At 39.0% G+C, this 12,024-nt stretch overlaps 1 protein-coding gene across 10 annotated transcripts in view; it reads right to left on the bottom strand.

Moving 5' to 3' along the window:
• NAA16 (N-alpha-acetyltransferase 16, NatA auxiliary subunit) overlaps window positions 1–12,024 on the bottom strand; it is a 74,858-nt gene that overhangs the window by 59,981 nt on the left and 2,853 nt on the right. For 9 of the 10 annotated variants that reach the window (XR_003926529.2, XR_005933928.1, XR_005933929.1 and 6 more), the window contains exon 2: window positions 1,730–1,814. Coding sequence is in view for 4 of the 10 variants with exons in the window: in XM_041128651.1 (XP_040984585.1) it covers window positions 1,730–1,814 (85 nt within the window). In the remaining 6 variants the exon portion in view is untranslated. Of the gene's footprint in view, window positions 1–524; window positions 767–1,729; window positions 1,815–12,024 lie in introns of those variants that run through there. The other variant, XM_041128650.1, reaches the window with a different exon arrangement.

The raw sequence follows: 12,024 nt of genomic DNA, 5'->3' as shown, positions 1-12,024 counted from the left end.
GTCAACATTCTGAGAGGCACAAGATTCCAAATAAGACATCGATATGACTATTGCTCCCCCTTTCTCCCCCATTCTTCAAGTAGCACTGTGGGAAAGAAGTTCCATGTAACACACACACTATGCCTGAAAGCTGTTCCAGATTCATATTTCAGGTTTTTTGCTAAATAAAAGACCACTTAGTTTTGGCCCCTGTGAGAAGATTAGTCACATTTTCATCACAGTACTCTGCTTTTCCTCCAGCTGCAACCTTTTTGCCAGTATTAATGGCAAGAGCCCATCATCTCAAGGTCAGCCATAACAGCAGTTTGAAGTTTCATTGATAGACCTGTTCTAACACCATTTTCTGTAAAGTACACCTAAGGTGAATGATGACCCAACAAGAGCCAAGGTTTTTGTTTTGTTTTTAAGTTGTCCTACATGCACACTGTAAGAACAGAGAAAGCTAGAATGATACCTTCCCAATAATATCAGGAAGCTTAAAAAAGAATATCCCTGCTGTGGGAAGGAGGGCAAACTACTCCTACCTTCCCACACCAAGGAGATAACTGTCCAGCCACAGCAATCCATCTGTTTGCCACCTTCTCACTACATTTTTCAAATTCCTTGTCTCTGAAGCTAAGTGTGACAACAGTGCAGCTTCCCATAAGATCATTTCATTGGCTTAGTTCTGCTTCAGCTGTTCGTTCCAGGCTTTGCTCCCAAGCTTCAAAGCCATTAGTGGCTCAGAGCCCAAGTAGTACGTGGACTGCCAAGTCAGCTAGTTGTCCTGGAAAAGTTTAAGAGGCAGCAAGAGCAGAAAAGACCGAGATGTATACTGAGATGTTACAAAAACACAAGTGCTAGGAGAGACAAATGCATTAGGTCAGAGCTGGACAAGCCACTCTAGCTTTGAGGCAAGACGATAACTGTACTTTTATCTCTAGGGAAGTAATGAAGACAACGAAGAAACAGCAGACACTGGTGGAAGCATGAAAAGGATTAGTCGGCTATTTTGCCAAGATTTGACAGAGTCAAATAGGAAAATCATTTTACTGACAAAGTACATGCACACTTAGTGTTAGGTTGCTTCAACAGCAGACAAAAAAGAAAAATTCACTGTATCAGAAGGAAAGATTGGCTGAACCATGCAAAAGAAATCCTGTAATACAGTAAGACTAGAGTATCTTACTGAGGATTAAGTTCTGACAGATGTAAATAGAAGCAACATTTTGCCATCCCGTTTCCTACAATATTTATCAGAACAGGATCTCCAGATTCTGTCTTTAGCTTCAAGTCTTAGCAGCAACAGTATTACGCTTAACTTTGCTCCTTATGAGCAAAGTTTTGCTCCTTAGCAATTTGGTATGCAGTACAGAAAATTTAAAAAGTATGAACTTGACAAAAAAAAAAGCAAGATTTCAAATTCATTGGCAGACTACCTTCATGTAATAGTCAAAAAAAGGCTGGGCTTGCTATTAAAGGCAACTTACTTGGAAGCTTCACTTAAGTGTGCTTCCACCATATATTTTGATCTTCATCATGCCACCACACAGAAGTGTTTGACTGAGCTAGGGTGAAAACTTGGTCTGAATGCACAAAGACTGAAAATCCAGAGTAGTTATTCAGTCATAAGGACAGAATCATACTCAGCAAGAGGCTCCTTTGTTTCCCAATAGTATGGAATAGACTGGTTTTACATTCAAGCTCATGACAGGAAAAAAAGAAAAATACGTTTTCAGTCTGTAGTTACCTCCATGTTCAGCAAATTTCGGGTTAGAGAGGATCATCTTGCAGAACTTGAGTCCATTTTTGTACTGTTTTTGTTCATAGCATTTCTGGAAAAAAGGTGGAATACAATCACTGAAATGCATTTAAAAACAGAGTACCTTAACACAGTATTACAAATGCAGTAGTTCTTTCAGTAAGGTATGGTAATCAGATCACTAACAAGCTCTAGTTGAATATGACTATTCATACTACATTGCCTTTTTTCAGCATTCAGAACAGTATGTACCTTCATTTACATGCAGCCAACGCTCTACCTCATGGTCTCCTTTTTACAAGAAGTTAGTAATTCCTTTTCAACAGAAATAGGAAAGGCAAGTAGGAATGTCTACTTCAATTCAGAAATTCTTAAAATAGAGAACCAAGCTAGAAATCTTGACTCAACAGAACTTTTGAGAAGAGTTAAAGAGCCTAGACACTCCCTTCAACATCCCATTTCCCTGGCCTAGTGACCTCCCAGAGTAAGAAGTCTCAGACAGAAGACTTTCCTTCTTGCCGATTTAGACTTTTGGGAGAAAGAGAGAAACCATGAAGTAGGCTAGGCCTATTGTAACCAAAAAAAAAAAAAAAAAAAAAAAAAATCCAGGGAGAGAGAATTTACCTGGGCATTGAAAAAAAACCAAAAAAAAAATCTAATTTCTGGCTGGAATAGTAAAGCTAAGGACTACTTTTAGATATATTTAGGGTACCATTTACCTAATCACTAGGTAAACTGGCAAACAATGTGGTTCCACTGTGGGAACACAAGGGAAAAAAGAAAAACAAAAACATGTGAACCTGGGTCCCTTTTTTTCTTTTGAAAGATATTACTTGATGTTAATAAGTCATTAAGGTCTTCATAATTTAAATTGATTACTGATCACTACAGATGGTAACTTTAAAATAAATTTACTTAAGCCTGTTAAAGGCATGCTTTTATCAGTAAGCATGAAAATGATTTAAGGTCTTCTTAACTTGAAGAAAAAAAACCCAAACCAGGCTTAACTTGGCACCATTTTCAGTTAATAAGGTGTATTGCCCTGCTGTAATTTGGACAGCTATTCTCAGGAGAAACTATGTCATTTCAGTTATGTGCTTGAGTACTTTAACTGTCTCTCATAGATCACTCCCACTCCATCAATCTTCCAGGACAGAGGTAAAATCTTTGTTACATTAACGCAGAGTGTAGTAACTCCTTCGCAGTCATAATACATCATCACATAGCTTCCCAGGGTACAAGCAATACAGAAGCATGCCTATTCTCACTTTCAGGTAATTGGCTAAGGTGCCAGAACAAGAGTCCTCCTCCAGTCTGTGGGAAAGGGCTTAACTGCAGGCAGTTTTTAAGCCTTTGTTGCCTGAAACTCAAGACACTTGCAGTTAACCATGATTAAGTGGAGACTAAATCATAGAGTAATTTAGGTCAGCAGAAACCTTTGGAGGTCACCTAAATCACCCCTCAAAACAAAGGGGAGCTAACCTTGATATTAGAACAGGTTGCTCTGCCTGACTGACTTCTGGCAGGATGGCCAGGGAGTTCCCATCAGAGGCACACAGTTATACTATGGCAATTAACATTTAAACAACAGCAACAAAAGAGCTTTGAGAACTAGTTTCCACAGCTTTATCAGAAATAACACAGGTTGCAGCAAAACTCGGAGTCCCCTCTAGAATAAGGTCAAATTCTTCCATTCATCTATTTTTCCTTTCTTAACATAAGATGCTTAGTATTAAAGAATCATAAGAAAATACCAACAATGTTCTAAGTATGCTTTCTAAATTTATTCAGGTATGCCTAAAAAAAGTAACAGAATAGTGAACATTCATCCATGATTTTACAGCTCTTGCAACGTTGAGTGAAACTCCAAATATACAGCAATGCTTAACCATAGAACAGTAGCTATTTGAGTCAAGTATACACTTAAAATAGATCCACTACTTGAGGAAATCATATCTATTATCCTTGTTCCAACATTTTTATCCTATAGAGTTCAATCTCAGGCCTAGAATAAGAACTGAACTTCAATAATTATAGACAAATTTGAGATTTTTGGAGGACAAAAAAGATCACATTTTCCAAAGGCCAACAGACAGATGGGAGAGAGAAGTTAATGCTCTCCACTGAGAAGCACAAGTTCAACATTCACAGTTGTTTGGCTTGCTGATAGACAACCAGCATGCTTGTACGTGTCAATAAACAGGTTAGCTCAAAACCAGACACAAACCACAGCATTTCTTGCCCAGCTGCTAGTTACTAGACAAAAGAGGGACTGACTAGAGAAACATAATGATTCAGTATGAAATACAACTTCACACAATTCCACTGCTCATGGGACAAGCCTTGCTGGTTAGTCAGAAGGTGACTTCCCAGCCCTGCTCCCTCCAAATATTTACAAATGCACATGTGTGTGTGTAAGTTATGTATTTATACCAATACATTGGATTAAATGTATACCAATGTAAGAGAAACAGACTTTGCTCAGCAAGACAAATTGACTCTCATCAACTTATATAGATATACTGAAAGGCTTACAGATTCAGTTACATGGACAAGCCCGGGGCTTTAAAGCATCCAAACATCATGAATCGACTGTTTTAAACTTCTCTCTGTCCAAAAAATGTGAATAAGCACACTGTGCTCCACCTGTGTCTTGTTTACAGGAGACCAAAGGTTGATGCCATACAATACCATCTCATTCTGTAGTACAGATGGGAATTTCGTAGTTGAGAAACCTGATGTCTCCATATGTATTCTCAAGTTTTGTACTAATCACAACAAATAATAGCTAAAATGTGTTCATTTGTGTCTGTCCCACTGCATTACATCTTTGGTATATTAAAAAAAAAAACCAAACCACAAAACCCAGCATATTAACTTGAGCTTTTAAACAGCCTTATCTGTTGTGCTTAATGTGAGCTCCCCATCACCCTTTTAAGGCAATAATTTCCTGCTAAAACTAAAGCCAGATCATGAATGTTTACATGCTTGAAACCTCAAAGGGAGATTTTGGCAAGGCCAAAATGTTATCCAGAACTTCTGCTACCAGATGTTCCTGGCAGGATGTTACCTCCTCTGGCAAACACCTCATCCTGGTTTATTCCCTTTTTCAACACTAACTCAGAGATATAATCCACTTGTAGACTTTGCCATACAATTAAGCTAGACATCATTTTATGCGCTTTCAGGTAAGTATCAAGTGCATCTACGTAGAGGTCAGATAGGCACAGCATCTAGGAAGTAACTATAAAGCTTAAAAATACTAGTAACAAGGATACAACAATGAAGAGCAAGAGGAGACTTTAATCCTGTATTACAGTGCTTTGCTGCTTCTAAAGGAACTTCCATTCACAAATTCCAACTTATTTTTTTGTATCATGCCATCTTTTTTTAGAGACAAACCCCCTCCTACTACTAAATATCAACAGAATCAGGGATCTGAATGGCTCGCTAACATTACTTATAGAACAGAAGGACTTCACATATGACTACTCAATCACATATGCCATTTACATGTAAATTATGTTTAACTATTTGCAACATCAGGTTAGTAAAGGGATGCTTTTACGGACTACACCTCCCTAGACAAAGTATTTGCCGCTTAAAAAAAAAGGTCTTGTATTGAGAGAACAGCTATGCTTTTCACATACTGAAGACAGAATACACAGATCGGCCATTTTATGGCTGAAGAACATCTCATTATGGCCCTCAGACATTAACGCTCACTTCTGAAAAGCCATCTAACATAAAAGGCTCAACTGACTACTCAAAGAGAAACTGCAGGTGCAGCAACCAATTCCCTTCCTCACACCTTGTTGTCCCTACTGCCTCTGAATGTACTGAAGTGACATATTATTTCATAAACCATTTTCATACAAAGGCTGAATAAAATGTAGTATCACCTTCGAAGAAGGACAGGTATCGCATCAAACCAAAAAGTAGTGTTAAGCATGGCAACCAGACTTCCTTGATCAACTTAAATGTTTTAATAGTTTTAAGTTGTTTAAGACGGTCTATGACTATAACAGAGCTGCAGCAAAGAAGTTCAATCCAAATGAGACACGCTACATATGCTCACCATGAGACTGGTCAAAGCGGGCTTATAAGAACAATGGGGACAGACTTTTTAGCAGGGCCTGTTGTGATAGGACGAGGGGCAATGTTTTTAAGCTAAAATAGGATAGATTCAGACTAGATATAAGGAAGACATTTTTTACGATAAGGGTGGTGAAACACTGGAACAGGCTGCTCAGAGAGGTGGTAGATGCCCCATCCCTGGAAACATTCAAGGTCAGGTTGGATGGGGCTCTGAGCAACCTGATCTAGTTGAAGATGTCCCTGCTCATTGCAGGGGGGTTGGACTAGATGATCTTTAAAGGTCCCTTCCAACCCAAACTATTCTATGATTTTACGTGCAATTTTCTTTAATAACAATACTGCAATTTGGAAGTTGGTTTTGCTGTTTCTTGGCAAGAACTTGTCAAATACTAAATCCAAACCACTGCCAGCAATTTAACACTATTCTCTGATCCTACCTGTGAAGCCCACATTCTATTAATACAGGTCTGCACATCAGTAGGCTGCCTCACCAGACACATGCTGGACCATCAGAACCACAAATAAGAAAAATAAGCATTTCAACTGATTTAACCATTTCTAAGTAGCTGAATAAAAACAGCTTCAAGCTTTCTAAGAACAATACCATTTCAGTTTATTATAGTCTTCTCTGCTATTGTACTTCCATATAATCCTGCCTGCAGACCTCTCAGCACTCAACAGAGTTTCAACATTCTTCTTGCCAGGCATCTCCTTTCTTGTTGCCAAGACTTTGGTGCAAAACTCTGGTGTTTTTGGCAACACCTAGAATTCATTTAAACAAAATTTTAATCTTGTGTTCTCAATGCTTACACCTTCAGTTTTTTAAACTGTGTGTCTGCTGTGTAACACCAATGGGGGGGCTGGGTAAGGAAGAAACCCAAGAGGTAAATGGGGAACATCAGCGCCAAGAGAAAAAGACAAGGCTTACACATCAAGCCCTATGGAAAGAATGCTGGAAGTCAGTTGTGCTGGAAATCTGTCCAAGCCACAATGGTGATCAAGTTCAGTAATAAAAAACCCTCAAAGTTATCACTGACTGATCAGCAATTTTTCCTGGGAGCTATCTGACAAGTATTTAGGGGCTGTCCAAAACCAGGCACAATCAATACAGGAACATCAGCACACTGTCAGTATTCTTCTTAATTAGCATTTAACACTCGGACCTTTTAAAAAAGCCTCGTTTTATTTCACATCTATAAAACAATGTCATCTGCATCTAACAGACAATCGATGTTTCTCACAGCAGCTGATGAAATTAGTTACCCAAGTACCTTAGATTTTAGGCAGAATTCAGTATATACTGTTCCTATGCTAACAAATAATAATTACTAAATTATTCACCAGTTTGATAGCTAGGTCTGACACCATCTTGTTTGAATGATATATGATTAAGTTCCAAAAGAGTCCAGCATCTATGTTGGAAATGCTCCTTGTATCATGAAATATTTGGATACTTTGCAATACCAACACCAGAAAAGAAAGCATCATGATACTATTAAATTTCAGAGACAGACTAGGGACCTGTGCATGGGGTTCCCCAAACAGCAGCCCTCTCTCCACACTGATTTCAGTTCACTGATGCTTGAGAGAATGGAAAAAAGTATCAGCTGGAAGGGGCTTCAGCTTATGGAGGCCAAGGAGAAAGTTCATTACCCCTTTCGCCCTGTCACAGCATCTTAGATTTCTAGTCCCAGGACAACCCTTCCAGTGTATCAACATGTTCTTCTACTCCTTCCCCCAAGCCCTACTGGTATTTTATATGCACGGCCACCCCCTACTCTCTGCTGGTAAGGGTGGTTAACCTCATCAGCTGAAATAAAAAGAAGAGGAAGACAACCTAGCTCCAGCTTTGCTTGCTTCAGTTGTCAAAATGGACAGGCCACATCATTCTTCCCCAGACCTGGGGACTTGGCAATGCAGAACAGTGCTGAGTCAGACCACAGACAGTGTTGTACAATAGAACAAGCAGCCAGCATCGTGTACAGTGTTAACATTTTGATCAAAAGTACTAATGTCCCAGTAATATCTAAGCTTTCACTATCCTGATTCTCTGTATACAACAGCATTTTCTCCTTTAACCACCTTTTTCCAGTTACTTACATCTACAGAACACAAAAAACATACTTCCACCTGCATTCTGTACAGTAACAGTCGTAATCACTGCTGTTTGTATTCTATATTATTGACAGAGTAAAACTGATACTGTATTTATTTATTATCGGAAAGAACATGTGTGATAGTAGAATGTTGTTTCGACATTTGTTGTCAGGGACATCTTTAAAAGCCCTATAAACTATGCCTCTTTTTAAGGGGGCAGCTCATAATTAAAAAGCTTGCCTTAAATTAAGGCCCAGTCTAATTCTGCACTATGCACACACACTCAATACAACTTGAATCCCTAGAATTAGCCTTCGCTTCAAAGGGGCAGAACCAAGAGAACATGCAGTAGAAAGAGCTCTTGCTTACAAGTACTTAGCACCTGTAACTTCCTCAGTATTTGAGTTAGTACTCTAGCCTTTATGAAAATATGTACGCCTCTGCAAAGCAGAAACCACAACAGCAACACTAGAAATTAGACCAGTCATAGCCCCATCATACATTTTCAACTAGTTTTTAATCTGCACTTTGTGTAGAAGTACTGAAGAGACCAATGTGCAACATCTCCTGGGATGAAACTGCAATTTGCCTAGCAAGAACTCAGACTTAGCAGGTGCTCCACAAGCTAGTGGAACTGCATCTGTGAGCAGTTAAGCAAACAAAACCACCAGCATCAGCACTGTTTTGTGAGACCTGATACACATGCACATATAAATCTCAGGCTTTAAAAAAGTTATGCTTTTATTTAGACATCTTAAAGCAAGTTCAAGGCAATTACTGATGCAAGCCTTAAACACTAACTTCATCCCAACATCCCATTAAAGATTTCACAGCAATTCAGACAAAAAAGTTGCATGAATCATAACAGCTCAAGCCAGAGATCAGACCCACCTGGTACAGGCCACTAGAGGTAAGATGCAAGTGTCAGATGCACAGGGAGAGGCTTATGAGTAAGACAAGTGTTATTACAGTTCTCACCAGAATGTTCTCAGCCTCCAGTTATTTGTGCCTCACCAATCCTGAGCCAAAGGGTATGTCTTCACACACACAAAAAACTGACGGGCTTCGCCCCCACACACCCTAAAGCAACTAGAACTTTTCATAGCTACCACATCTTGCAGCAAAGGGTTCCACAGTATAACTACCTTTTAAGAACTTTCTGTTTGGAGCCTGCTTCTTTGCAGCCACCATTTCTACCAAAATGAAAACTAGGCATGATAGCTTGAAAATAGGTACGTTCCTACTTAACTTCTCCAGATTGTTTATAATTTCAGAATCTTCTATTAAGTTCTTTCTCCTTCAAGAAGGTAATTTCATACAAGCATCCTTCTTCTGAGGAGGCTCGGGGCAGGGGCAGGTCCAGGGAAAACCTTACACACACAGCATTGCAAATGTAGACTTACAGCGTACTTCAGCAGTGGTGTAACAGCATCCTTTTCCCAGGATTCACCAGCTTTCAACTACTGTACAAGGAAATTATTCTAACAGAACCTCAAAAATCCCTAAAAATCTCAAATCTTAGGGGCAATCCAGCTCACAGCCTATACTAGCTCTATATTAAATTAGGATTTCCAAGTCTAACATTCATCTGCAAACAATTTTACTTGCTATGACCCAACTTACTCCAGAAACATGAAGTACTTCTGCACATTTTCAGGTGGCCTTCACTTCTTGTGCCATGAGTAGTTTAGTACAACTGAACTCTCCTTGCCCTTCATCACTTGTTCTGTTCAATATAACCACAGGCAATTAAGAAAGAGCTCCAGCACAAAACACAATGGGACTTAACTCTGAAAAGTTATTTATTCATACGGGAACTTTCCAAAAAAAAAAAAAGTCCGGAGTGAATAACCAACCAGCACCATTCCATGGAAGCCTGCTTTATGAGCCTTTCACAATGCCCTTTACAAATGCCTTTTGAAAAATTAAACCAGGAATATTTATTTGGGATAAAGTCTTCTCCAAATCAGACTCCTTTAAATCACTGACAAACATGAAGCATGATTTTCCCTTATGAAAGTCTTACTGACTCCTACCATTAGTCTATTATCTATCCTCCACAATTCTGTCATTTTAGTAGTCTGCAGCTGGCCAAGCATCATCACCACCTCTTTTGAAAGTCATTATCACGGAAACAGCCTACACTCTTCCTATGCTGCCCCTCCTTAGCAGCACAAGTAACAACCACACCACAGATGAGTCTCACTAGTTACACCAGAAAATTTTTACTGACAGTTCGATTCTCCTATCATTAAAGGAGGGGATCTTTAACAGAGACTTCAAACATCCACTATACCAGTAGCGGATTACAATGGCTACCTCAGCTATGCTATTCATGTCATTTGGGAGGCACTGATTAGCATAGCATCATACCTTCCCAATTATTGAGTTTAATAGTTGTTTGGTAACTCCCCCACATCATTACTAGGAGACTGACTATTTGCATGCTTATAATCCATCATTATTTCATTAAATAAAATAAAAAAACTTTTAGAATTTTATGAGTAAGAATTAACTCCCACAAACAATTGCATATTTATCTTTTATCACAGAAGAAATCTAAAGATTATTGTAGAAGTCAGGGAACAAAAAGGACACTACAGTGAAGCTGAACAACTCCTCAGAGATAGGGCACTTCAGGTAATTTCTAAGATTTCCTCACCCAAAAAAGCAGAAGATACATGTCTGAATGAACTAAGCGGCAACAAGCCACTGCTACAAAGGGATATACTTGCAGACTTTTTGTATTTAATTACCTCAAGTCACACAAGAGTAAATGGCTAAACTGGTCTCAGTAAGAGTAATGCCTCGTACCTGAAGAGGTACTAGGACTTAGCTCCCTCATAACAGGACAAAATATTCACAGGCTAGCCCTTCCTCAAGGGAAACACATTTGCAATTAAAGCAGCAAACCCTATTTTATGCAACAATATGAAATTCACTAAACAAACAAAAAAAAAAATCAAAGGATTAATTATTTACAGGCATGATACTATCCACAGTTATATTACGCATGAAACAAACAGCAAACAATACCTTACACTATGTGATACTGGGCCAACACCAATAGTTATTACAAGACACTAAGCATTTCTGAAAAACAAAAACTATTTGGCAAGTAAGCCATGAAAGTATGACAACCACCCCATGGCTCTTCTCTAAAGCACTCCTAAGAACTACTACCATGCCCTGTCCAGACAGCGATGATTTGATGCCATAAAGCCAAAGCTTAAAAATAATTTTAAGATGAGACATAGTTTATAATCTGGGTTCTCAGGTGGAAGGGAAAAGAAAAAAAAAAAATCAAAGCTGCTTAAACAGAAACATACTCTGAAAGCAAGCTTACAACTCTGTTTTAAATACACAAAGAGCTGCCTAAGCTTACTAGAAGTAAACACAAAATGCACATAACCAAACTTCAATGTTAACAACAAGCATTTTCAAGTTACCACATGTACATGTTTATTTTAGATTGCATCTGCACCATTCACTTAAAGTTGTATGAGCTGAAGACTGATTTTAAGTGGCAAGAAACACAGCAGCATTCCTGTGCTAATTCTTCTTTATGGATGCCTTTCTCTTTCCATAAAGGGGGAGCCAGGAAGCTTTCAAACACTTCCTCCATGCCTTCTGTGAGACTGAGAAGTGAAAGAGAAGAGCCTGAAGTTGCTCAGCCCCTCTCTCTCAGGCAACATCACACCTGTAAGCACCATCAGAGCTCCCGGGGAAGAGCACTACTCTGAGAAAAAGCCCCTGTAGAGGAGTGGAAGTAAAGCTTAAGAAACAAAACAGACCTGGAAGTCACGACAGCAAGAGAAACAAGCTCTAGCACTACCTTACAGTAGTACTGACAAACTAGAACTATTACCAATGCTGCAATTGCTATTAGTTCCCTAATAACATCACAGCTAGTTTTAAGTCAGCTTGTTCAAGTACTGCCAAGCATGCAGGCACACAAATTGATGTGGCTTAGAAACTATTTGCTCAGCTTCTTGAGCAGACTTCACAGCTTACACTGAACTCCATGAGGCCACACTAGTTTGGGTAGCTCTGTAAGCTCGGTTTGCTGTTATGTGGGCATCTCGTTC

This window comes from Aquila chrysaetos, chromosome 14 (genome assembly GCF_900496995.4).
Source record: "Aquila chrysaetos chrysaetos chromosome 14, bAquChr1.4, whole genome shotgun sequence".
Lineage (NCBI taxonomy): Eukaryota > Metazoa > Chordata > Aves > Accipitriformes > Accipitridae > Aquila > Aquila chrysaetos.
The sequence above is the reverse complement of the archived record's forward strand: the minus strand, read 5'-3'. Positions and strand labels throughout refer to the sequence as shown.